At 39.4% G+C, this 27,885-nt stretch overlaps 1 protein-coding gene across 2 annotated transcripts in view; it reads right to left on the minus strand.

Annotated features, from left to right (window-relative positions):
* Positions 1 to 427: 427 nt before the first annotated feature.
* pik3r3b (phosphoinositide-3-kinase, regulatory subunit 3b (gamma)) overlaps positions 428 to 27,885 on the minus strand; it is a 193,620-nt gene continuing 166,162 nt past the window's right edge. For both annotated transcript variants that reach the window (XM_056750038.1, XM_056750039.1), the window contains 9 exons: positions 9,030 to 9,141; positions 7,256 to 7,354; positions 6,988 to 7,168; positions 6,349 to 6,474; positions 6,048 to 6,190; positions 5,787 to 5,963; positions 5,620 to 5,694; positions 5,337 to 5,507; positions 428 to 5,153 (listed from right to left, as the gene is read on the minus strand). In XM_056750038.1, the coding sequence (XP_056606016.1) occupies positions 4,952 to 5,153; positions 5,337 to 5,507; positions 5,620 to 5,694; positions 5,787 to 5,963; positions 6,048 to 6,190; positions 6,349 to 6,474; positions 6,988 to 7,168; positions 7,256 to 7,354; positions 9,030 to 9,141 (1,286 nt within the window). In that variant the 3' untranslated portion in view covers positions 428 to 4,951. The remainder of the gene's footprint in view (positions 5,154 to 5,336; positions 5,508 to 5,619; positions 5,695 to 5,786; positions 5,964 to 6,047; positions 6,191 to 6,348; positions 6,475 to 6,987; positions 7,169 to 7,255; positions 7,355 to 9,029; positions 9,142 to 27,885) is intronic.

Consider the following 27,885-nt stretch of genomic DNA (forward strand, 5'->3'; position numbering starts at 1 on the left):
GCCCTCCTCCGCTGGCCTCCCTGCATTGTCTGTGGTCGATATTAATCAACGTTTCATTTCGACAAATAAGAATATCCTAAACTTAAAGCCTGAAAAATAATCTGCATGCACATGGGACTGTTTAATGTAGTGCTGAAAATGGACTTGCTGCGCCAAACCTAATGCAGTTGCTAATGCCCTTAAATGTGACGTAATCACCTCAGGGGTCATGATCGCTATTCCTAAGGCTGATGGCTTTTTGTTTGCCTGGTTTTATTTTTAACTTAACTAACATTTGTATATTTTGTTACACACGCTATTTCTAATAAAAAAAAAATCATTGCGATCCCGCCCTCGCGGCCTTGCGACCCCCACTTTGGGAACCCCTTCATTAGGCAACCGTAAACATGCATTAAGTTAACCTAAAAAATATCCATGAAACGTCAACTTTGAACAAAATATTTTCTTTATTCTGCGAGAGAACTGAATATTGTGGAGTTCCATTAAGTATATACAGGAGTTCACCTCATAACAAAGAGTTTACAACCAATACAAACTTTTGTAACAGATACAAGAAAATGCTGTATTGTGGTGGACGTTGAAACCGAAGAATACAATTAAGCACTAATGAAATTCAAATACTGAGAGAGAGGATTCCTGACATCGCTTGTTCTCTCGACGCAACGAACAGAAATACCTGAATGTGTGAGTATGTTTGTGCTATAACTTGAAGACATGAAACACTAATTACACAAGGATTTTTAGACAGAGCTGGAGCAACATGTTTTAAGTGTATTGTATGTTCTGGCCATTGAGAGCCTGTGGCTTATTGCTCAAGTCTGTTAAGTCCAGAGATGAGAAATACTGCTGGTCTAAGGGACTCCACATATATTTAAGCAGAATAAACTATATCATATCAATTAGTTGACATGACATTAGTTTGACAGTTTTCAGAATGCATTTTTATGTTGTTCAGGTTGTGCAAAAGGTACTGTAAGCCGCTTTCTATTGCTTCTTTTGTTTCCTCTGTCTCAGTTTTTGCGAACAGTTTCATTTTGCTTTATCGGCTGCAACAAAGGACTCCAACGCATTCAGTTGAAAAAGCTGTATTTTTATAAGCTATATTAAAATTTATATTTGACTACACCATGAACAGACAATTAACAGTTTTGTTCCACATCTTTTTTTTATGTTTAAGAATTTATTTACACAAAACAACAGTCAAGAGTACCAAAGAAGCATGCTGGGTTTTACGTATGTCAAAGTGGGAAGGAGAGTGACAGTTTTTCTTTTTTCTTTCTTTTTTTAAAAACTTTTTTATAAGAAATGTGCTGGATATCACGGCGGGACAGCTGTGGTAAGAACACAAAGACTCCCAAAGAGAATCACAACATATTCAAACCCGACTGCAAATAAAACTTTGCAGACTTGCACAAGGGGCCAATAGCTAACAGTCCAGAAATAACCTAAGCCAGGTCTTCTAGTCATTACACCTGCTTATTTGACTGAGATTGACAGAAAAATCAAGCTGTTATATAGGAAAATGTTGTTTTGGTTCTTGCCCAAAGCCTCTGAGCTTTTAAGCAATGCACTGCTGATTCTGTTGGCTTGTTATTATGTGTTACTTTCCCCCATTTCCACTTTAATACAAAAGAAGCTTTTTTCCTCCAGTAAATGTCTCTCATACGAATCCCCAATGCAATGCTTTTTTATGTCCCTGAAAACTTACAGAAGGGAAAACAGAATATTGCATGCTTTCTGGAGTGTAAGAACAAAGAAAGCCAACAAACCCCACTGCTTTCTGCCCTGCAGAGAACGGCAATGCCGCTTTTTCTTAAACCACAAATTACTGTGGGGTACATAGTTTCTGTTTTCTGTATATCAGTCTCCCAAGTAAAAAATAAAAACAGCAACAACGACTCCAACTACAGATCAACAGTCTGTGAATGCAAAACAAATCTGTAAAGAAAACACATAGAAACACTTGATTTTGCTGATTTAGAGGTGTTTTAGTGACCTAACAAACAAATGATGGTTCAAGGTAAGCAAAAATATGATGGCACACAAGATTCTATTTACCTCTTCCAAATAATGAGTGAGTGCAAAAATGAACTATCAACAAAACAAAAACATCCGCTTTTAGGCCAGTCTTTGAGGCTTAACAAAACTACATTTCATTTCGGTAAACAAATTGTAATCGTTTTTTGAATGGCAAAAAGACAAGCCAAACCACAGTGCACTACGATGAACCCTTAAATATACAGACAGAAATAGTCAAAGACATTGTTATTTTGTCAAGACAAGCGAGGGGTTAGCGATGGCAACCCAAAAACTAAGACACAAAATTACGTTTGCATGAAAGAAAGGCATTTGAAATACAAGGGGAAAAGATAAATGCATCTCTTTAAAACTAGTACAACCCAAGAAAAACCAAACCAAACTCAAATCTTTGGTCTCAATGCCTGGGAAAAACGCTCATAAACAAACAAAAGAGGTTTAAACATGTTTTAGACAATTCTTCAATAAAAGTTATGTATAATCATTGCATGAATTGTGTAACATAACATTTGTCTTATAATTCACTCTTAAAATATGATGTGTGCTATATTGGTCAATACACTCCAATAAACAGTCATATTTGAGCTCTGTGAACATAAAATAAACCCCATTTCCTTTCAGTAAAACACAAGCTTCGTGTCTTCAAGAGTAAATGCATGAAACGCAATTTTTATACTCTCCCACTTGTGCCATAAAAGGGATTTTCCTGCATTTTAATAAACGGATATATGTTCTATAAAGACATTCAATGGTGAGCGATGCAAGAGTTCAAGTAATAGACAGGGGACCCCTCAGGGGTCCAGCTTAAAAAATTATCTAGACCGCCTAAACTATTTAGAGGATCAGAAAAAACTAAAGCAAAAAAGCTGGTCGTATGACACGAAATAAATTTCCCTTCCACAGAAAAGAAGCTGGCAAAGCCAATGATCTTAATACAAAGGCTGTAAAGATGTATTTATGAGAGTTTGCATACACAGACAATAGAAATAAAACAGCGTGCTCTGATAAACGTCTGCCCTAGCTATTCTGTAAGAGGTCTTCCAAAAAAAGTGTTGAAAAAAACCCGAAGTGTTAACTGAAATACTTAACAATTGGACAACATAGTGTCCAACAAGAAATAGGAAGTGACGTGTGTACTGACACTGAATATTGTGCATATAGCTGTGATGATCATCATAAAGGTTTTATTGTGCGACTTTACAACCAGGAGGCAGCCAAATAATAAAAACTGTATTTTGTCTTCTGACACAAAACTAGTCAACCTGCTAAAAAGAGAAACGCTATATAAGGGGAATTTTTATGTATGATATTCTAAATGAAACCCACAATTCTTTTAAAGTGATTATCGCTTTTTGATGTCACCTAGAGCTGTTTGTGCATCTCTCTGACAGACCACTTCTCTCTGACGGACCAGTTAAGACTACCATCAAAAGCTGGATTGCACTTTCTTCAAGTTGCTGTATGTGGGTCAATGACGTGTTTTGTGTCCAAATTCATTATTTTCCTAAAAAGAATTTGAATAAATACATGTCATATATCAAATGGATCTACAATATGTCCTTTATAAGAAACCCTTTTCATTTTATTGAAATTCAATAGATTTTTTGAGTTTTGGTGTTTGAAAGACCAAAAATGTCAGGTGGTGCGACCGTACGAACATACAAACAGAGAAAAAAACTGAGAAATAAATGTTAATTTTCTCAATAAAATTCTTAAAATATTTTGGCATGATTTTATGTTTAATTTCTTATATATGAGGGGAAAAATACTCAGTGCTAAATACATTAAATGTATATTATTTTAAATTAATATATGGTCGCACCACCTGACATTTTCTTATTTGTCATTGACCCATGTACTACAGCACATCTGCTCTGAAAAGCGTTGCTTCGCTCACTAAAGAACGAGACATTTTCTGCATGCCTGCCTAACAACGAGACAAATCCGATTTTTCTCATCAGACATTAAGCATAAGTTGTCATATCAGTTTAAACCACACATTACATCTTGTTCTTTTAAATTTGGTGTAGAAACGTGCAGCGGTCACTTGTCTTTTGTATATCTAAGTGCTTCATGTCGACGGTGTCTGTGCATGCGAATTTGGTTATAAAAAAACATTTACAAAAAAAGTTTAGGTTAAGTTCCCACGACATGGTTTCAAACTATCTTAATAGTTTGCAAAAAAATGTGTTTTCGGAATGATCGTTCAACAAAGCCAAATGTAAAAATAAGGTAAATGTCCTCCCAATGCCAACTTTGGTCTCTGTACTGAACTGTAACGGCCTTATTCTTGCTTAGAAAGGACAGAAAACTAAAATCTCTAAAGTTAGACTAAAAACAAGCTTTTTAAGACAACACCTGTTCACTTGTGCCCTCCCAAAACATCCCCCGATCCCTTATTCAGCAGCAGTCACTGTGAGAACACTCTTGAAAGTGTCAGTTGTCTATTTGCTACATAGTTTTTGCCATTTTTTAAACAGAAAACTTTTAAACAAACTAAATATGTCTCCTGCCGTACATTTAGTTTAAAAATGATCCAAAGATAATACAAAGGAACACAAAAAAGTTGAGCGAAACAACAGGCAGGAATAAAAAAAACTTTAAGCTAAAAACTTAACTGAAGCAAGTAAAAAGTCCCAGCTGGAGTTTAGGTAGCAGCGCAGGTCACCTGAAACTCGCCTCCTCTGCTTCCTTCTGCTGTTTTTTTCACATTCACAAACATTTTAAACTTCCTTGTGCAAATCAAGCAGTCTTTAGAAAGAATGCCCTCCAAAAATGTTCTTGTAAAAATATATAACTCCAAGGTGGCTGACGTGTGTGTTGCAGCAAGTGTTTTTTTGTTGGTAGGGGTTATTTGTTCAGTAACTGATCCCCCACGCCAGAGTTTAGACAGTTTTATTGGTGGGGTGAGTCTTCATCTGCGGGGTCCTGAGGGCATCTGTGCATACACGGGATACGCCAACCGCACGTTGAGCGAGTCGTTGTGCTGGACCAGCGAGGTCTGGTGGTAGTGCAGGACCAGGTCTTTCAGAGTGCTGTACAGGTTGTAGGGTTCGGCGAAACCATAGCCACGAGGCGTGCTGTATATGACGCAGTGCTTCACCTCACCATCCACGCTAAAGAGAGGAATGAGAGATCTGATTACCAAGCCGTTCAGAGACACAGTAAAGATAAACGTGACTGAATTAGCATTGCAGTTTAGTCAGACCTTCAATATAGTGATGCCGGGTGGGTTAGGGTATATCATGTGTCATTGGGAAATTATGTGGGGGTAATGCATTATTTCTGTGGATACTTACACAACAGAGCAGGCGTAACAACCCTTCTTGCTACTCTCTCGGATGAGGAACGCTCCTTCAGGTTTGCCAATAAGCAAGTCCTCCGCCTGCGTGCGGTTCAGGTCTCCAACGAACCAGCTCTTCTCGTCATAGTGCGGCAGATTCTCATCTTCCTCAGTGACAAAGTAGGCTCTGTGAAGGGAAATCAGAGGGAAATGTGACTGATGCTATAACTGTGCCAATCATCAATCAAACTCATCTTATTGACTGAAACGTAAAGAAACTGTTATCTAGATAGACGTACTCATCCGTGTTCTCGTTTTTGATCCCCAGCCAATCGTTGATTCGTTTCTGTCGAACACCTTTATGGTTGAGCCAACTGGATTGAAATGAAAGCAGATGATATTTAATATACACATGGTGGATTTCTTATTTATTTAAACATGAACCGTAAACAAAGGTTCCTCTTACACAAGGTACTGATCTCTGATCTTTCTTAGCTGGATGAGGTCCGGCTTTAAGCTGTTCATCTTTTTGTCCGTCTCCCTGTTGTCCAGTGCCTGCGTTTTTAGGTCCTGTTCAAGCCGGGTTTTGCTTTCGTGAATCTCACCCAAACGGGACTTGAGCTTCTCATAGTTCATCATGATCCTGAGAAACAAAAAACAAACCAGAAATGAAGACGGACCTTCAATGGAGTTCTTTGTAAAGCGGATTGGGTGTAGTTGTGCGTACCTTTCAATCTCTGTGTCGTTGCCTTCTCTGCGGAATCGCTCGATGTATTCTTTACTATATCGTTCTTGCGTGTGACACTGCTCTTCAAAAATTTTGATGGTCTCGTTGAAAGCCTCTATTGCGGTACGTTTCATCTGAATCTCCTGCAAAGAAAAGATAAAGTCAACAGATCAACCTCAAACCGCTGGACCTATGCAGCTGACTGGTTCAAAATAGTGTCCATGCGGAGTCGAGCTGTATGTAGTGTGTAATGCCACAGCTAGCAGGTTGGTTGTTTATTGATCAGATGCTTTAAGTTTACCTGTGAGGTTTTTGTGTGCTCCTCATAGAGTCCGTCATATTCTTTACTCTTCTCCTGATATTGATTGTGATATTCCTGGAGTTTCCTCCCCACTGCATCAATGTTGTCCTCCTTCACCAGCTGATCCTGAGAGAGAGATAATAAATGCATTGTTATTGATATGATCTGCTGAGAGGAGTGATGTGCAGCATGTGGGGAAAAAACACTTGCAGCAAGATGTTGCAAATTTTGCTTACAGAGTAAAAGCAATTTTTCAAGAATTTTCTTATAAGAATTAATAAGAATCTTGGAATGCATAAGTGCCTCTTTATTCTGGTGGAAACTCCTAAATAATGAGCACTTGTGCATTTGAGAAAGATACCGGGAGGGCAAAGAGTGAGGGAGGGGTGGGTGAAATGAATAAATGCCCAGATGGCCTTTTGACATTGTGGATGTGTGCAATTATTTAAGACCTGCACTGCTGTGGCAATAAACAAAGTAAGATTTCATGCCAAAAGCATCCTGCTGCCTTGGCAGTATTACTCGCAAAAACGGCACGTTTCATTCAGCAAACCCACTCTTTAGGGCAACGGATTTAACGGTAGGCTGTTGTTTGCACATGGTCCTCACCCTCAATCTAAAGCCAAGCCAATTATTTACCTGCTGATAGCGGGAGATGGGGTACATTAGCTTAACATCCAGTTTGGTGTTGTACTGGGCCAGGGACTCGTGCCTATAGTGACTGATGAGCTCCACCACCGAGCCGAACGTGAGGGGATCTGAGAATCCATACTTCCCATCCCGGTGGTAGATCTTTATTAGCTTATTGTTTCCACCTTTCCTAAAGGAAAAAAAAGAGTTTGATTAAAAAAACGATTTAATATATAATGCAACCTACCAGAACAATTCAAAGAGGTTTTGAAGTTACCTAAGTGTTAGCGTGTAATCCCCCTGCATCTTGGTGGAGGCGTCCCGTATCAGAAAAGTACCGTCAGGCATGTCCCTCAGTTTGTCGTTTACCTCTTCCCTAAACAATAGAAAGGTAGCGATAAGTAAATAGAGCCACGACAGAAAAAGTGTAGCAATGACAGCTAAAACAGGTAGTATGTGGCTAGTTACAGAGTGGAAAGGGCTGAAAGAGAAAGCATCATTCACACCACCATTTTCACTTTCAGATGGTTGTGTTTGGACTGGCAGAGGGCAAAAACATTTTTCTATGACCATGATGTCTGCTACAGTCATCTGGGAGAGAGTGTGGCATCAAGGAACAGTTAAACCGTAAACCCTGTCTCACACCCACATGTATACTCTTGTCTGGTCTGCTGCTTTAAAAGTGTCTTCAGACTACCCAAGGAAAAGCTGTCCAACTTCAAAGACATCCCTCCTTTTTGCCCCCTCTCTATTTTGGTCTGTCTGGAAGGAATTTCAAGACATCTTCCAGCTCCTCCTGTTCCCCACACTGTCTGTGCGTGACGGCCAGAAGCCTAGTCATGCCGGAGCTCAGCTGACCTAGGCTCTCAGGAGGAGAGTATAGTTAGCCCGCTTTGAGGTGTTGAGGTAAGAAGCCCATGACAAATCAATGCTCCCACCTTGAAGATTTACAAAAGTTCCTACATTGGGATCTGTGGGAATGGTGCACATATTTAGGTTGCAGTGCATCAGCAAGTTCAATGTTGTGGTGGGGTGTTGGCCTATTTTAACAAGTGATGATGTTGATTTCCATAAGATAATGAATAGCAAAGAAGGATGGGACTTGCAAAGCCTATTATACTAATGAAAGGCAATTTTACATGCTGCTGATGATTAAGATGGCTACAAATATAAAATATATTTTTGAAATAGATATTAATAATTTACACTATTTCAATGAATTTAGTCTAAAATAAAAGTAAATTGAGTCTTAAGATCAAAGACTTCCACTGCGAAACCAAACACGTGAATTTCAAGCATCAACTTGTTCCGTAGTTTTACTTTAGGGACTTTTTACTCTTTCATTCTTAAACTAGTCAGCCGCTGAAAACAGATTCCAGATAAGGCTAAAAGCCTCTGAGAGCACATCTGCAGAATTTCTGCTTGCCCGACATCAAACGGGTCTAAAGCTGGTCACTAAGCAGCAGACTAATCTGCTAAAACCTGAGATTTTTACGGGCTCTGTTGGAACTCGGCCAGACTGCTTGACATTTTAGAGATTTTGGGTCCTTCCATCCCTCCCTTTAAATAATGCAACAAACACCTCTCTTCTAAAACTTTCTCTCTCCCCCATTTCATTGGCTTTCTGCTTTTGTACAGCTGCTGCCAAGCATACATGCCTTCAGGACAAGTGAGCCAACAGAAAGGGAGAAGATCAAAATAAGTTTCACTTGCTCCCCTGAAGAAGGAAAAAGAACAGAGAATAGTTGGCTCTGGCAGTGCAGTGCACAGAAGCTTTGTCAGAATGAGCGACACGACACTGCAGAGCTGTATGTGAGACTCAACCTCAGGCTAGCCATATAAATAGTGATTAAGTGGGGGAATAGAAACTTCTAACATCTGCTGACGAACAAGCAGATTTCATCTCATTTACGTGCAATCTACACTGGTCAACTGTCACCTGACCGTAGCAGTGACCTAGTGAATTTTACAATCTTCTATATACTTTTTAGAATTGAAAACACTGAAATCAAGCAAGAAACGGAGTCCAGTGAGTCTCGCATGAGTCTTACCTCGATATGTCTCCCCAGTACCATTCTGCATCTTGTAATGAACTACTGGCGGCTTCTTTCACGCCGTTACCATTTACTGGTGTCATGGGTTTTGCTGGTTTCGGAGGAAGCGCTGCAGAAAAAAAAAGATAAAAAATGAACAATCCAATCTTTTTATTCTCAACTTGGGGAAAAAATCATTTCATTTTGTGAGTGCGACAACAATACACAGTCAATCCCCATAAATATGAGCTGCCAAGAGAATACAAAATTGAGCTGAAATCACAGAAATACAAGAATTCAATAACGCTTCACCCGACACCCATGGACTATACTGAACAAATCTCAACAAATTGCTACTTTAGCCAAACAAATAATACTGAAAAATCAGGACAAAACTGACAATGTTGTGTTCGGGTGGTGATGCTGTTAAGAAGGTTGGATACTTTGACTGATGTTAAACAAGAACTGGTAATAGTATGCAGGTTGCCGCCCAGACCTCTAGCCCCAAAAAACTTAATCTCTATTTTTCCCATAGAATTACAGTCCCTACAGCCCCCTGAGCTCTGATGCTTTTACGTAATCTATTGCTTGTTTTGGGAAATGCAACTAATGAATTCCACTGAAAATGCAAAAAGGTCAGATTTCATGGAAAATGCAACAGCAACATATTCTGGTTGGTCCGTGCAAACTGTAAACAAAAGCCAGATGACTTCTTTTCTGCTACTTGTTGAATCTGTAATGAATAGGACTGCAATTCTCTCCTTTGCATGTGGCACTTCCTTTGTCGTCTGCAAGAGCAAACAACAGCTGCCCCAACAAAGTACAGGAAAGTTAAAGCTGATGTTGCTCTTGCCGTCTTGTGGGTCAAGGGTTACCAGCATGTGCTTCTTGGACACCTAGTATAACAGTATATTCTTATAAAAGCATGGGTTTTCTTTTTTATTAGGTTTTCTTTTCATTGTCTTTTCTTCTGTCATGAAGTTACTGACTCGTTTCAAACAAAGTACCAGTTAATCGAAAATGAGTGATAATGACATGCATATGCGGTCAATATCTGAGCTAGACTTTTTAAACTGAAGAATTTGCTTGACTAAAGCTAGTCTAAACAACTCCGGATTCAAGGTGATTGCAGTGTACTTTTGTGAGTGAGGGAGGTGCTGTGGCTTCAGTAAACCTGCAAGTGCTCAGTCAGGTGCTGCTGGCAATGACTTCCTAGATTTGAGACGGAGAGAAAAGGGAAGGCTGTAACTCCGTCTGAAAAATCAGAGAGATGCAGTGTTCATGCCTCGCACCTACCGCCAAGCCAAACTAACCTCCACCTGACCCAGTTTAAAGCTCGAAACACAGCGCGCTTCTCAATGCATGGGTGTTATTTCTTGCTTGAATAACAGCTGTAGTAAGCTTTTAAGTGAAACCAAAGACATACCCCAAACTTTATCACCGAGACACTTATTTGAGGTGGTAATGGCTTGAAATACTAGTAAACTGTATTAGGAAATAGCCTGCAAAGAGGTGCAGGATATTGCCAATGACGCGTCCAAAAATTCATAAACGACCACATCTAGGCATGTAAAAACAAAATATAGCTTCAGTACTGACAGCCACCCACCTGTCCTTGCCACAGCGGAGACAAGGCTGCACCCGCTCTGGGTGTATATCTATACCGGGACAGGGAGGGAGAGTGGGCTGCTGCTCTCTCAGAGAAAGAGGGGGAGGGCACAGAACAAGAGAGCATACGAATATCGTAAAAGCTTGAGCCGATTCTAGAATCTTCTGGGTTCTTCTAGCTGAGGAAACTTCTACTGGTATGCGAATAAAAAGACAGGAGTGGAAGGGAGGTCATGACAATAAAACAACTCACTGCTTTGCACCTGACTGACATCTAAGAATATAAAATGGAGATTAAAGCTTTTACATAACAAGCATAGACAAAGTGATTTTAATCAAAATAAATCAAAATGAAAGAGCATGATTTGGAGTACTCTGTTCAAGTCCATGAAGTTTTTATTTTATTATCTTGCAACCTTAAATACATTGTTTAAAGTATTTAAAGTTAATAAAGTTTAAACTTTATATTTATAGTTCATAAGGCTTCAGGCAGGCAAAGGGGTGTGTGAATGACTTTCTTTGAGAGAGTCATTAATTAAAAGCAGTGGTTTTAAGTACGTTAGAGACCCGGGCACAGGGACAACTCCTCCCTCCGCTGGTCCAAAGGCAACACCTTAATCTGGTGGGGTGAGTGGCCTCGACCAGTGAAAAAGGAGCTCGCGCAACGGACACGTCCCCACCCAAACTCTGCTTCTGCAGGTGCGCACCCACACACTGACTACATTTCATTTGGGCTAAGAAGGATTGGCATGATGCCTTGACAGGAAAAGGTACATTTCCGCATACTAAATGCATTTTGGAAGTCTATAGCCTACTTCACATTTTCCTGTTATAACAAAACATTGGACACCTGTAAGGGAGTATTTGTGCAGCAGGGCAGGTTCTGTAGAGACAAATGGCCATGTATAACCCTCTACAGCAGTGGTCACCAACCCAGCTCCTTGAGATCGACCGTCCTGAAGATTTCACCTCTAACCCCAATCAAACACACCTGAACTATCTAATCAAGGTGTTCCGGTTTGCTTGATAATTACAGACAGGTGTGCTGAAGCAGGGTTGGAGCTACAGTCTGCAGGACGGTCGATCTCCAGGAGCAGGGATGGTGACCACTGCTCTACAGGGACACATTGATTACCATATTAATATTACATCTGCAGATACCCACACGGCCCCACTGTTTATTGCTTCTGAAGTGTTGGACCGATCACATGTAAGTGTTAGAACTTTGTTAAAAAATTATTTACATTTTTTCCTTAAAAGTATACATTTCTTAAGATCCTAGTATAAATGTTTAATGTAATGCACTTTAGGTTTAACAGACACCATTGTTAACATCCAAATTCCCCTAAATGAAAATTCTGTCATGAATAACTCAACCTTTAAGTTGTTCAACACCTGCATAAATGTCTTTGTTCTGTTAAACACAAAGAAAGATATTTGGATGAATGTTAGCAACTGATATTTCCGGTGCATCATTGACTACCATACTTTACAACGATATTTTAAATATTTGTTTTATTTAATATTTTATTTTAAGTTCTATTGGAATTGTATTTTGAGAATTTAGGAAAACAATCCGTTTTGGGGCAACTTTGGGTACCATTTTTGACTATCTCAGAAATTTCGATGGCAAACCCTTTTCTAAATTTATTAAGGTTTGGAACAAATTGACGGTGAGTAATTCATGACAGAATTTCCATTTTTGGGAGGAGTATCCCTTTAAGATCATGTATTCTAAAAATATAATATTTTCCTATGTCTCTTCTGTCTGTTCTTTTATGCATATACTGTAAACCTGTTATGCAACAATGTAAAACTGAAAAGTGCAATAGAAACCAATTTGAATTGAACATTACACCTTTATGCCAAACAGCGCCCCCCTGTGGAGCTACTTTAAACGTAAACCCTGGTGATCACTGACTTGTAGCTATTCCATTTACTGAAATAATGAGTTAAATATTTAAATATCCCTTGAATTTTTATTTTATTTTAAAATTCACATTTTGTTTCGGCTGATTAAGTCCTATCCACCATAAACCAAGGCATAGGCACACAGAACTAACCAGCCCATTTCCTAGAGGTATTCACGTTACTAAACCAGTGTTAGTGGCTCGCAAACCTTATGCATTTTATTTCGTCACAAAGCCCCTTTCAGAGCTAAAGTAGCAGCCTGCCACCAGAAAGGGAAATGACCCCCCTCTCTCTCACTCTCTCTACAGCAGCCAAAGGCAGGTGCACCAGCCCAGTTGAAACCTCAAATTCCTGCCCACCGGTTTTCCCCCCGTCAGCTCTTTCTGCAAGTGTACGACCACCTCTGTACTACACACACACAGATATCTTTGTGAATTACTGTTGGAGTGTGTAAAGGGAAAACCATGGAACGAGGGAAAACAAAGGGAAAGAGGGCAAGAAAGATGCAGGTGATCTCATTACTGCACTCATCCCTTTCTGCGTTAGTGTCAAGATATATCACAGCAGGGACACGCAATGGAAAGCCCACATAGCCTCCCTCTGCCATAAATTAAACTACTATTTTCAAAACCAGACAAAATACGATCTTGATTTATGGCAAACAATAGAGAGAGAGCCGTAATCTAAATGACAAAAGAAAAAGGTTTAATTCGTTTTGATTTTCAAGTACAAGCAAAACCACAATTTCTACCAAATAAATGTGAACTATTACGCAATAAAATAAGTAAAATCGATTAATAATCTGTATGTATACGATATTATTCTCTAAAGAACAAGCACACATAACAAGACAATGGAGGCAGAAGAGAAAGTGACCAGGAAGAATAGATCGGTTCAGGAAGAATGAAGCAAGGGGTAAGGCAACACTGCGGAGCAGTCCATTCTAGCTGCGCAGCTCTGAACAAAGAAACTCCACATCCATAGGTTAACTCTGTAGCCCTGTTTACATTTCCAGCGTCTTTGTTGCTGCACATCACCAATCTCTCTTTACCAGGTTGTAAAATGGTGTTTTTTTTGTCTTTGCTGTTAGACATATTTATGTCCTATAATGATCAGTTTAATACAACCTAAGATGATAACATTCTGGAAGGGATTTTTTTCTAAATAAATTGCACTAGGTCATAAACATATACCATGTGAAAAAGAATTATATGCAATTTACCACTGCAGCCAAGTGCTTGAGTCAAGAGTGCAAATGGCATCTTGCTTCCGTGGTACATACGTCTACCAAGTAAAGTTAGAAAATTGCTAACTGCGAAGACTAACTTCATCTTGCCAACACTCATTCTACTACAGTAACTGACAAGAGAAGGCTCATGTAAGCTTCGCTGTCTACTGTTGGTAGCAACTTTAAAAACACGTTCTGCATTTTCATCAATTAAACTTTTCTCAACTTTGTGTTGCCGGAAGTCACCGAGCTCCCACTGAAAACGAAACATCTTGCTGCTTTGTCTTTAGTCACCGTCACTGTGAATAAAGCTTAAGAGCCAATGCCAAATAATAATCAAGCCATACAGTACATTTAGAATTCAAACATAAATGGCAGCATGCAACTCCAAACAAATCTCATTGTTCTGTCCTTTTAAAGACACTAAAAAACTTAAGTGTCCACAGGTTCAATTTTGGGGGAAACTGTAATGACAACCACACACAAACATTGAGCTTGGTTTGAGTTTGTATGGAGGCGTTGCATAAGCAAGCAAAGAGAAAGTGGCAGAGAGAGATGACAATGCCATTGAGAGGTTTAGCAAGCGTGCGCTGCCACGTCCCAGTCCGGGAGGAATGAATTAAGTACCGCAAGCACATGGCTGGTTAAAATAGTCAATCAGGGACACGCTCACAACCACACTCATAAACCAATACAGGCTTAGCGATGCTCATGTATGTATTATAAAAGTCAGTATCCACTTGAAATGACATATGACTTATAATGAAGAACCTTATAATCAATTTCAAATACAACATAAATAAAATGGATCAAGGAATGAGCATAACTGTTATTTTAATTCATGCCGACCATAGTAGGTATTTAATGGTGACACTTCCAACACAATAGGACAAACACTAATTGCCATTGTGCTTCCCTGACAGTCTCTTCAGAGCATTACAAAAGCCACAAGAAAGAAAAGACAAAACCAAAGAGAGTGACAACAGAAAAGCAGAGGAAAAGAGTCTGTGTCTCCCTTACCGTCCTCCTCTGGTTCCTTTTTCAGCTGCATGTATACAGTCTGCACTCAGCTGTCTGTGACACGAGTCCTCTTATTCTCTCCCTCTCTCTCTCTCTCTCTCTCCCACACGCTCTCGCTTTCTCTCCACCCTCCCTGCTTACTCGCTCGCTCTGCCTTTCAGACTAAAGCCAGAGGGAAAATCCCTGCTCCTAAATTCAGATGCTGCTGGCTTAACAAACCCTCTCAATGGAGAAGTCTGTGACAGCCAATGAGAAAGCAGGAGGGGAGGCGGACACAACCATATGAGACTGAAAGAGAGAGTGCAAAGCTCTGGGGAGCGATGTAGGAGGGGGATGCGCTCCTCCCAGAGAAAGACAAGGCACAGACACTAGCATACACAGAGACGGACACAAAGCAGGACACATGCACTGAACCACTTACAGACTGTAAACTTGCTTGTTGTCAGAACACTTGCCATAAATAACGCATATTATTACACAAAATACATCGCAAGTGTTTTAACATAAAGCACACGTACTGTCTGTGTGTACAGAGACATATCATGTGTATTTTTAGATGTCATAGTTGCATAGCAAACCTTACAAAGGAAACCTTACACAAGAAAATACCAATTCACTGAAAATGTTTAAGAAGGAAAATGCTCACATACATCCAAGACTGAAGCTGAAAAGGCACAGAACAAAGGACCATGTATCAGGAGAGATACAGTGGCATTTCCACGTCTTATGTCATACGAATGCCTATTAAAAGGAATGTACAAAGCTGACGTTTTCTTTGGTGTCACTGCATTTTTGTTGCCCACTGGGCAAAAGGAACACGAAAACCTTTATTACACTCACACATCATTGGCCCTCGGAGACAGTGGCCAACTTTCTCCTGGGGGGGGCGTAGCACCTGTGCTCAATGGACACTGCAACGGAACAAAGCGGACGCCTGCATGTCTGCGAATACACACACAAGGCCAGTACCACGGTTCAACCCGGGAACCTAGAATAAATATTATTAATGAACATCTACGACCCTCATCCTGTTTCTTTTCAATCCCCGTTAGTCTCTCTCAGCTACGCATCTTCTCATGATCCAGGCAGATTTTACTGTCGTGCAGTGGCTCTAAAAATCATCTAGGAAAGAATTGTGAGTTTGGAGGCACAGCCAGATGATGAGTCAATGGGAGGCTATAGACACTACATGGACAGAAAGGACAGAAAAGAAAGGACAGATCTGATAAACCTGTGTGCGATGGCACAGAATGAAAGATTAGATTAATGTGTGGGTTGATCTCATAGTGCTGTGCTCATTCATCCCCATAGCAGAGCAATCGAACGGCTATTCAACCCAAAATCCCACTTGCCAAATTCGTTCAGTCCGACCGACGCTGCTCATTTTCTTGGAAACGAGGGGGTTATGACCGAGCGTTAAGCTCTGTTCTCTCCGACAACGGACAGCATGCCATAAATGTTATAAAATGATTCATCCTTTTCACAGGCTCGCTGTGGGAATCAGGCTGTGTTTGGACACAGAAACAGCGTAGGCTGTGTATACACGGAAAGACAGTGCCATTTTAACAATCACATCAACAAAAACCATCAACAAAATAAGTGATTTGGTATAATGTAATACACTACAACCTGTTTTTATTCGAGTAAAAAGAAGTCAGTGCTAAAACCATTTACAGAAATGACAAGAAATGACAGTCTCGTGCAAGCCTAAAGTTAAACAAAGTCTCTTTTCCCATTTCATGCTTTCAAAAGTTTCATCTGTCTTGTTACAGTCTCAATCATCCCATCAGGAATTAACGGCATGAATTAATGAGTCATTGTCAACTATGCCTGTGACTTCTGAATAGGATCCTGTTTCCAGTTTGTCATCATTGCCAATGGCAATAAAATGGTGTCAAGAGGTTACTCAATGACATATAAATGGTACTGCAAAAGTACAGAACAGAATAATCTTATGAACATTTTAAAAACTGCAGAGCTCACTTAGAGACCCCCTTTATCCCCCAACCGCGTTTTAGCATGACTAAGGCAGAGCATACAGAGGCATTGACGGTAAGCTAGCCTGTTCCCTACGACTTGTAGAAAGGTGAACAAAGCAGATGCAGTAAATCAAGCACTATTAAAGACGACAAACCAATTCTGAGAAGCATTTGGATCCTTCCACATTTTGCATATCTAAACAATTCGCGGTGACTAATGCAAACCGTTCAAATCTCCTGAGGACATTCTGACTATAGCAGGTAAGTTAGCAGGACCTGTAACACAATATCTCTCCATGACGAATGCTCATTTAACCATGCACAGGACCCAATTAGAAAAACCCCATATATATATACAAAATAAATACATGCTTCTCACGAATATATTCATCGGTCTGACTGAAAGGTTGTTTGGCTATCATGCATTGGAAATGTAAGTATGATGGAAACGTTAACGTTGATGCAGAAACGTCATGTTTAAGCTCGACGAAGGCGCATTAAACACGGCCTATTTTAGTATGACGAAATGTTTCCGGTTCTTTAAATGCTATAAGGTTAACGTTACATGAATAGTGCTACTTAAAATGACAATACGAGGTAAATCCGTAAGGGAATATCAGTATAAGTACACGATCCATTTGTCTAGGCAGACAACCAGCGCTCCAAAAGACTGTAACATCAGACTATCATGACTGTGTTGAGATTTAACGCAATTTACAGTGCATTCAAAACCATACTTTTAATTCAGTTATAACTTATCTACCTGGAGGCTGATCCATCTCAATGTAAAATATCAATTCGCTGGAATACGGCATCATCACGTCCCTCCAGTCGTCATCTTCTTTTTCTGTAGTCCACACCGTATTGTACATGGTCTGAGGGTCCTTTGGTGATCGAGTTTTATGTCACCAATTTTTTGAATTTTCAACACCGCCAAATGAAGGAAACATAAAAACGTTGGTCTGACTAAACGCAGCGCTAAACTTTAACAGTCTGAATGCCTGCTTCAGAACAACTGCGTGACGTTAAACCGGTCAAAGCACCAGGCTTCTCGCATGCGACATCTCTTGAGCTAGCATTGTATTAAAGAAAAACTAAAACCTACGACAGAATAGAAAGTAGATACCAGCTCTACTATCCACCCCGTCCTACCATGACGAAACTGTAGACTTCATTTCAGTCAGACTCTGAACACCAGCTACACCGGTCCTTTCACTTCAGGGGGAGGAGTCCATTCTCTGCGCAAATCATGGGGGGAACTTATTTTAACAGACAATCGTGGAGGTAAGTGCTTTCCTCGTGGTTACAAACGAGCAAATTTACAAATGATTAAAAATAAAATATTCAACAACAGAAATGGATAGTGAATTTAGTATTACTTTTGCCCAATCTGACAAATATGGAGGCGCCGTTTTATTCAATAGTGACATCATAACTGTACACCCCTCCTACGGCACACAGTGGATTCGCCACAGACCGGATCACTCGCACTGCTAGGTGACGTGCAGTACGCAGACTCTTGATTTGGGAGCCAATCAGACTGCGAGATTCTTTCAACCAAGTTGCCAAAGTCAGACTTTACGGCTTTAAATTTACATTATTGGCCCGCCGCGTGTTTTTCAACAACCAATTAACGTATAAGAGCAGCTGAGGTAGACTGTCTATTGGTTAGATTTCTGCGCCGTTACTATGAGGCACAGAACCGATGGGGGGATCAGAAGTAGGGTTTGAGAAAAGATGTCACAACTTTGTACGTTTATGCATGTATATGTGTGGGTATCTCCTTTATCAAATAATTTATTAAGTTATGATATTTTAAATTATTAGTAAAATTAGCTGTATTACCTGTAGGCGTTATAAATGTAAAAATGGCATCCATGTATTCTGAATACTAATCCTGTCATTCTGTGCTGCATCTTCTGTAAATACCTCCTCTTATTAATGCACCACAGGCTGGTGACCTGCAATAAAAAACAATTATTTTGTGGATGGAAATCTGCCTCCCTCCGTGCGTCTTCCAGTTGCCTCTGTTAGCATCTGTCTGATCTATCTTTTAAAAGAGAGGACGTCCCTCCTCCGTGGCGAGATTGGAAAAAGGATGACAATGTTTGCATCTCTTTAACGAAAGACACGGAGGACCCTCCAGATGGCTCGTGCCTCACAAAGGCTGTCCTTGTCAACTGTGTCAAACTTGCTTAATTGTCACTGTCTATGCTTAACATTGGCATGGACAGATGGAGCAAAACAATGACAAGCAACTGAAAAGGCACAGTAATCCACCAAAGCTGTGGGAAAATATTAATCACTTACACGCAATGCATATTGAGTGAGTAATAAATGCCACAGGCCCATATTAATTGCATATCCATGAGCTATAAATTCAAGACCAAACACATGTGTTTGGGTCAATCTGTATCTGAGATGTGACCATGTCTAGTTTGGACAAAATGTATTTACTGACTGCCTTTGTACACTGGAGCTCCAACGAAACCTTTATGACCAACCAACTGCAGCACATTTTTACTATCTATATGAACACTACAATATAAATTGCATTTCAAGGTAACATTTATGATATCAAATGCACACTCGCTCTTTGAAGCGTACACAGAAAAAAACCTAAGATACCACCAACATGTCAAATTCACAGGCAGTCCAACAGTTTTAGTCTATAGACCGTTTCATTGGATGCGCTCTTTAATTTTTTTGTACAAATCATGTGTTCCCGAGGGCAGTCCACGAATGTGTGCATGTGGAGTAACGTTTGTTTTTGTTGTTCCTTTGAAACGGTGGACAAATAAAGATAAATTAATCCAATACTTAAAGAAGGATTCAAAATAGTACACAGTCAAAGTCTTTTTTTAAGTTTAAACTCCATGGCACACAAACATGATCGGACATCATATCCATACCATGACTTTCAAAAGTGCAGTCAATTGACTATATTTACACTTTTTTACTAAGCTTTGAAACAGAGCCTACAGTATAGCTGACAAAACACACTAAGCCTTAAAATAATAATAAAATTTGCAGACAAACCTTTGCCTTAGCCTACTATGTTCACAAATCCAAATGTTTAAAAGGCTTTGAGTTGTGGCTTTGGCTACAAATTGCAAGGTGATAAGGTTTGATACATTCATGCAACAGTTACTTGGCTGAAATGCTTACCCACACGTACTTTAGATCTGAGCATATGGGGCAGGCAAGACTAGCAGAAAGCGATTCTAATCTGCCTGGCTACAAGACCCAGCTAAACGATTCAAGTCCTATTGAAAGAATGAGCAGGAGGGCTGGGAAAGTATGAATGATTCTTTAAGTACCTGCAGATTTGAGAATGGTGAATGGAAACAGATTTTTCTAGCTTGTTGAAATCAAGTCTTGTGCTGGGTGACAACAGTCTGACAGTGCTGTTGCTGTTTGTGCGATACTGCATGCAGCCTTTTATCTAGCAACTAGAGTGGAAAGTATGTACAATTCCAGTTCAGATGCAAATAGGATGCTTCATTGTTCTATATTTAACACAGACATAAGGGCGGTGCTGAAACACAAACGCTGAGCTGTTGTATGACCACTGATGTGCACTATACATAATTCATAAAGGAGCTGAAAGCTGAAAGAAGCAATATCATTGTTCCCCAGTTGATATGGTGAGGGGGTAAATTAATTTCAATCCACTGTAAATTACACACGGTGAGAGCGATCACCTTTTTCGTTTATTCTGCTGAGCTCATGAGAATCGGCCTGCTCTCTCCGTCACTGTCTCGCTGCCTGGAAATGTGATATTAGGAAGGGCCTGAATAAGCCATAAGATGTTTCTCTCAAAGACACAGAGGAAAAGAACAACTAGAGGTGCACAGACTTGCTTTAAAGGATTCGTTCACCCAAAAAATGAAACTTCTGCAATAATTCACTTACGTTAATGTCATTTCAAACCTGCATGACTTTCTTCCATGGAAAGCGGAAGATGAGTTTTTGAACGATGAGTCAAGTTTTAAAGAATAGTCTGGCCATTACTTACTGCAGCTATAATAAAAGTGACTGATAACCGAGGCTATCAACCTGACTAAAAGCACTGTAAAAATATCACAAAAGAGGTTCAAATAGTGCCCTGTATTCCAAGTCTTTAGTCATACAAAAACTGTGGGTGGTAAAGACTTTTGGACTGGAATTTTACTCCTGCAATCAGATCAGTGCATTCTGTTAAAATCACCACAAAATTATACAAACTACTCTTTAAAATGTTTGAATAAACCCAAAATGTTAACAGAAAGGGTGTAAGATTTTTTAGACTTTCTGTGGTCCTGTAGTCACACAAGATTGACAGGTCTAGTCTTTATTCACTTTCATTACATGGAAAAGATTGGCCATTAAAAAGAAACTTGCATTACACTGAAGAAAAAGTCATGAGCATAAAATTGTTCGTTTTTGTAAACTAGGCTATTCCTTTAACGCTGCAGTCTCCTTATAAATTGAATCTGGAATACATATGACTAAATCACAATCTAGCCTTACAGAAATGCCATTGTGGACCGGAAGCACATTACAGATTCAGTTCTTTATTATCGGATATGCGTTCAAGCATGACTACATATCGGTCTCTTTTATCCACAAGGCTGCACTAATAGGCTCTTATGGGTGCACTCCGCTGATGGAGTCATGTGTCTTGGATAATGTACACTCTGATTTGAGTTAAACGATTAGGCATACTGTCTGGTATTTATTTGCCACCCCTTTTCATCTCGAATAGGCTGTCGACAGGGTTTTTTAGGGTAAAAACATGTAAAATCTTACGTGTAGAGCGTCCGCATGCACCCAATACTGGCAACAAAGTGTTAATGATGCTGCCAAAATGAGCAGCAAAAAGGCATTCTGCCCCCGGCTCATTACTTATCAAAGACTGTTTCTGGGTGGCAGGCACTCTGCGCTCATGTGATGTCATCCTGCAATGTGAGCATCCCTTTCGGACTGATGCAATACTCCGGTGACACACAGTAACAAGGAGCCAGCTTCTGCCAATCCCCCCCTCCATGCCCCTTTCCCCCATTGTCTCTAACCACCTCTTGGCCACTTTTTCTATCAGCGCCCTCAAGTTTTAATCAGCCTCTCTGTCACCTTTCTCTCTCTCTCTCTCTCTCTCTCTCTCTCTCTCTCTCTCTCTCTCTCTCTCTCTTTTCTCTCCTGGGTCTACTTTTCTTGTCATCCCTTTCTTTTCAAACGCCTACTCTTAAGCTCCCCTTCTTTCTGGTTGTCATGGCATCAGGCACCATTGCTCAGCATTTTGCAGTTCAGCAGATAAAGGACGACTGTTTAACTCTTGCCTCTCTCAGCCAAAATAGTCTGCAAGGCAGAAAGGTTTTATCCAGATTCCGTAGACTAATAAACATCTTACGACGAAGATTAAATAGCCTCTAAAACTACATATCAGGCATGATAAGATAAAACGCTCAACAAACAGAACATCACAGGCTTGATATGGGGATTGAAGTTGAAGCTACAATAACCACAGCCGTCTAAAATCTCCAGGAAGAAAGCCCATTGTTTTCTAGAACAACACCGTAGGAGCTATCTTTGTGTTCTGTCATGAGATGTGCAGCTAAACAGTGTTTGCAACTGTGAGTGTGTTAACTTAAAGCAAATAGTGACACGTCAGGATTTAACCTTTGCTGCAAAGCTGCACTTCAAGGTCTTGAAAAAGTAATTTTCTTCTTGTTGTCTTACAGTGTTTTACCTATATTGTCAAAAAAGCTTGTACTTTATAGTTCATGGCAGTCCCAGAATGAGGCTGGCTCGACTGGGGGGCAATCACATATATGTATATATATATATATATAAAATCATAGTTCATTGCATGCATATATATTTTTTTCTATGACTTAATTGAGAAATCATTATTTAATAGATCATAAATATATATATATATATATATATATATATGTGTGTATGTATAAATACATTTTACTTTAATTGAAAGCTGGAACTTACTGGACTCCCCAAGACTCGGTCCTGCTTTGTAGCAATTATGTTTATTTGTAAAGTTACATATCTTGTTGCTCTTTCTGTACAAGGAATATAGTATACTGTATAGTGTCATTTAGTGCTAACCTCAAAACAGATTTTAAAAGTTATTACTATTGCGTTGGTTCCTTCTGAGATCTGTTGTCAAGGTATAAGGCAATTTTAATTTTAATAGGAACATTAACAATCTCGAAATAAATTGTATACAGTTCTTTGCTGGAGAAATAAAGGTAACTTTTGTACAATTATTGTATCTAGCAATTGTGCTGCGCTCTATGTGTGTACATATGTATATATATATTCATAGTTATAATCCATCCTCCTCCTGTGGTTTCAAACCAGGATACGCCTCTTATTTGAATCTTTCCATTCTTTGTTTGGATGCAATTCAAATGCCTAGCAACCACAATCGTGGGAGTTGAAGGCAATCAGCACAAGATACAATGACATGCAAGTGTCACCGAGTTCAATCTCCTATCAAGGGATGAGACAGGCATCAGGTGCTGGTTATAATTGTAACTAAGGGCCAGGGGGAGAGAGGGGGTTTATTGGATAGTTTGTTCACTTCAGCATGAAATCTCATCGGAACTCGCACGGTTATCAGACAAAATTAATTAAGCACACAACTACTAGATACTTGTTACGAACCAGGGACTTTTAAAACCCAAAGATACACTTGAATACATTGAATAGTCTCAGATTTATGGATTCACACTTAATACATAATGGGGCCTTTGGTTATACAATAACACACTTTATATATAGAGATGTAGAAGTGATGTTGAAGCAAAGTCAAGCTCCATGTGTTACATCATAGAATATTTAATCCCATATGCTAATGCGCTATGTTGTTATTTGAAATATGTTACTAAAGTATAAACTAGCAGTATTAAGATTTCCATCTTTGATCCCCATTTAAACAAAACATTTGTATGGCTATTACCTGGATAAAGAAAATAGCTGCACAACTGTTTAACCAAGATGGCCGCCAAAGGACCGTGCTTTAGTGGAATTCATGGACTACAGCCATGTGGGTGAAATTATACTCCAAAATGCATTTATTTACAAGCATTTAACAAAACTCAAACCATTCACTTTAAACTTCTATTGAGTTGGTAGCTACTGACAGAACTACTGCTGACCCCAACCAAGCCTGCAGGGGTGATCCGTTTGCACAACACTATCCCACTGAGAGAGCAGAAAGGCCAAGCCGCCTGTGTGAAACAGTTGCGGTATTGGCAGGTTTGGAGATGGGAGTGTGCGATTGCACAAGTGACTTGTAAATTGGGGCCAGGTGGATAAACATGGATTCCACTCAGCCCATGTGAATAAAGTACAATGTTCCTCCACTACTCCCTCTCCTAGACACACGTACTGCACACACAAGTTTTTAGAAAAGGTGTTTGTTTGCATCCTATGCAAATTCAGACCACACCGTCACTGCAAAAAATGAAACACTCCTGGGCAACAAACCGCACAGTGGGTTCGAAGGGTTCACGACTATTCAAACAGTTCATGAGATGACCTACAACAGATGATGTTAGCTAACAATGCAAAATATGGTGCTGGCCACAACAACGTTTAGGGAATGGCTAAAAAAATAGGAATAGGCATGATTCCTTAAACACTGAAGACACATTGAACACAGCCTCTTTTTGTTTTCCAGATTTGAGAAAGTCATACAAGTTTGGGATAACAGGAAGGTGAAATATATAACATCATTTAGGGTGAACTATCACCTTAAGTTCAAGATGTCGTCAAAGGGAGGCAGAAGAGGTGATAGGAGGTAAGGTGGAAAGATGAGTGTGACATGTGACATGAGTAACAGAGTGTGAAGGGGCAAGGTGGATAAAGAGAGAAAGAAAAACCTTGGTGTCATATGCCATACCGACTTGAGGGTCCAGAGGGAGAAACGAAACAAATTAATGATGAATCAGCAAAAGGTTAATTTGGCTTTTAAAAACTCTGAAAGCTAGCAAAATGATAAAGATGCATAGAAAGCAAATAATCGTTATAACTTATCTAGGAGATGTTTAGTTGTTTTTTCTAAAAATGCATTCACTGCATTGACATTGTCTTTAACCAACATGATACTGTACATGGGTTAATTTGTAACAAGTGGTAAAACTGTAGTTTTTTAAATCTTTAGCCACCTTAAAATGTAAGTGTACGTAACAAACTATACTAGGTTTGCCAATATCTTCCAGCAGATATAACATGCTTAAAATAAGTTGTTATTCAGCACAGTTCGGTAGCAAACTTTCTTCAAAATATCGTATATTGTCTTCTGCAGAAGATTTGGAATGACAAGAGGGTGTGTAAATGATAACAGAGTTTTCACTTTAAAGGAAGATCTGAGTGAACCTACAAAAGGATTTAAACATTTTGGAGGCATTTTTATTTCACCAGGAATAAGTTCACCTTCAAATTGTCATTGTCAGCGCCCTCTTGTCATTTCAAACCTGTACGACTTTCTTTCATCGTCTGAACACAAAATATGATATTTAAAAAAAACACTGATAATAGAATTCATTCATTCATTCATTTTGAAGGTGAACTGGTCCTTGAAGACTCGGTGTAAAGATGTCTTGCTACAAAAAAGCCAATATTAAAATGCTAAAAAAAGACTTATCTAAAATGGGAAGTGGGAAGTTTGAATACAAAACAATTATAGGGGACACAGAGGTTGAATGTCACACTTTGTACTTGCATAAGTGCAAAATTCTTAGGGTAGATTTACAGTATATACAGTATAACAACCATCTTTCATGTAATTGGGATTCCTGCAAGAATACATTTAGAACTTCTCTGTGTTGCAGTTTTGGTACATATGCCTTAATTTATATCTTGCTGTATTTGGACAACTAGTTATCTTCCTGAATAGTTTTGATTTAGCCTGGATTTATTGCACTGTATCTCTTACATTTGTCTTGTGTATCCTTTTAAATTGACCATTATTAATAATCAACTCGTGAATTAATAATGAGAGAGCATCGAAATGCATCTGCGAAAGAATAATTTACCCAGCCCTTTATAATCGATTCTGTATTCCTGCACCAGGTCAGTTTGGCCCACTGCGGTTATTTGACCATGTCTGAAATGTCGTGTGCACTAATCCTATCAGCGTCATCTGTCTCCAAGCCCCAAATTGTAGCTGATTTGCTTATGATCGCTAGATTAAATTAGTTTCAATCAAAAGAGGGAATACAGATTACAGAATGAAAGGTTCTCTTATGTGCTCAGAGTCAGACAAGTTATTGTGGTCAAAAGACAAGCGCACTACGCATTTTTCTGAGGACAAATGACACTACGTGTCTGAAATTGAGAGGTGCATGCTCTCTGTTCACTTATTTACAAACACAGAGCAGCATCTGTAATGCACTTTTGTGTAGGAATAACTCCTATATAAGAGACTCCTCGAATGAATTATTAGTTATAGCACATGATATCAAATTTAGATGTCTGCATATAATCAAACTGTGATGCTTTTTTATGAGATAGAATAGATGATTGGGTGATGTGAAGTGTAACTTAATCCACATACAAAACTTGGGAATGCAAGAAAAGTCCCTCTTGGGATGCACAGAAAGATCTAACAACCCTTTCATCTGCATCTTTTTTTCAAAAGGAGTAGGCCAAGACATGCTTCGAGCACCCGGTTGCATATCACTGTGCTGTTTTTCTTTTCCACTAAAATACATCACTAGTGAGTGAGAGTCGATTTGGTGTGACCCTTCATGCGTTTTCTCTGTCGAGCGTTATGGAGGATCGGGTCTGATACAATGACATCACCTCAGAGCATGACAACTGACACCAGAGCTCTCATTGACCCAGTGCACTCTGGGCTTTGTTGACTGAGCAGCCAATCATTAGAGCACATCGTCAATTATTTAAGGTACTGCCATGTCACTTATCCTCTGTGATGAAGACGAATGGGGCCGCGGATGCTGAATGAGACGACACTGGGGTCTACCGAGGCCTCGCATCAAACGCTAAAGAGACATACTCATGCGATGAGAATTTTTAAGTGTCCTCTGTGATTTGACAACAATGGCTAATGATTCAAGTGTAATGCAGTATGAAATCTGAACTTCAAATCAACAAGTCTTGTGCCCAACAGGGCCTGATGTTAACATCCCAAAATTTGTCATGAAAAGGACGTTAATGTTGGAAGATACAAAACTTTTTATACAGATCAATTGTAAAGATTTACAGCACAAACATTTCTAACCGGCCACCAGCAATACATTTGTACATCTTATTGATTATTCCGAAACACTTTTAGAAAAATGACTTTTTTTCAATTGAGCGAGGCTCAAATTTTGTTTCTTTTAATTCCTTTTAAACCATTTATTAAACTGTTTCTAACAAAGCCACTTTCCAAAATGTTACTGTATTTACTTGCCAAAGCCAGTTTTAAGCTTCATTTGACTATTAGCGAATGTTAATTTTGGACCACTACTGTGGTTCTTTTGATGTGGGTATTTCTCTTTCGAGACATAAAATAATTCTAAGCCTTCTAACACTAAACGAAGTCATTTGGCTTGTCTTAAATATAAAATAAGTGACCATGCCTCACAGACAAATAGGCCCAGATACTTATTGCAAAGGAAAAACTAAAACCAAAGGGGTGAAACAGAGGTGAGAAGTTTAAAATCCGCTGTGTGGGTGTGTGTGCACTGCAGGGCAAGATTAGGTGCTCAGCCTTGTAGATTTGGTTGCTCATAATGGGATTAATGGAGGAAAATCTGTACTCCTCATCCAACTGCCTGTTTTACTCCAACGCTTCTCACCTTATACAGCCCATCAATGAGAAGTGAATGGGGGGGTCAGATACGGAGAGGTCACTATTTGCAGAGCATTTAGGCAGTTTTAAACTGAGCCAAATTTAACCTTGGAACAACTTTAAAATATAATCAGCTTAATCAAAGGGATCTGGATAAATTATTTGTGTACCTATTATAAATCTTCAAACTAATACTTTGCAATATTTGACTTGTTTCTCTTTCATCTTCATTTCGTTATTACATTTGGGTTTTGGATATATAATAATTACAAAATGCCTTGCATATTATAGCTGTACATTATCTGGGTCAGGCTCATTTGACCACAT

This window comes from Triplophysa dalaica, chromosome 6, assembly GCF_015846415.1.
Source record: "Triplophysa dalaica isolate WHDGS20190420 chromosome 6, ASM1584641v1, whole genome shotgun sequence".
NCBI lineage: Eukaryota > Metazoa > Chordata > Actinopteri > Cypriniformes > Nemacheilidae > Triplophysa > Triplophysa dalaica.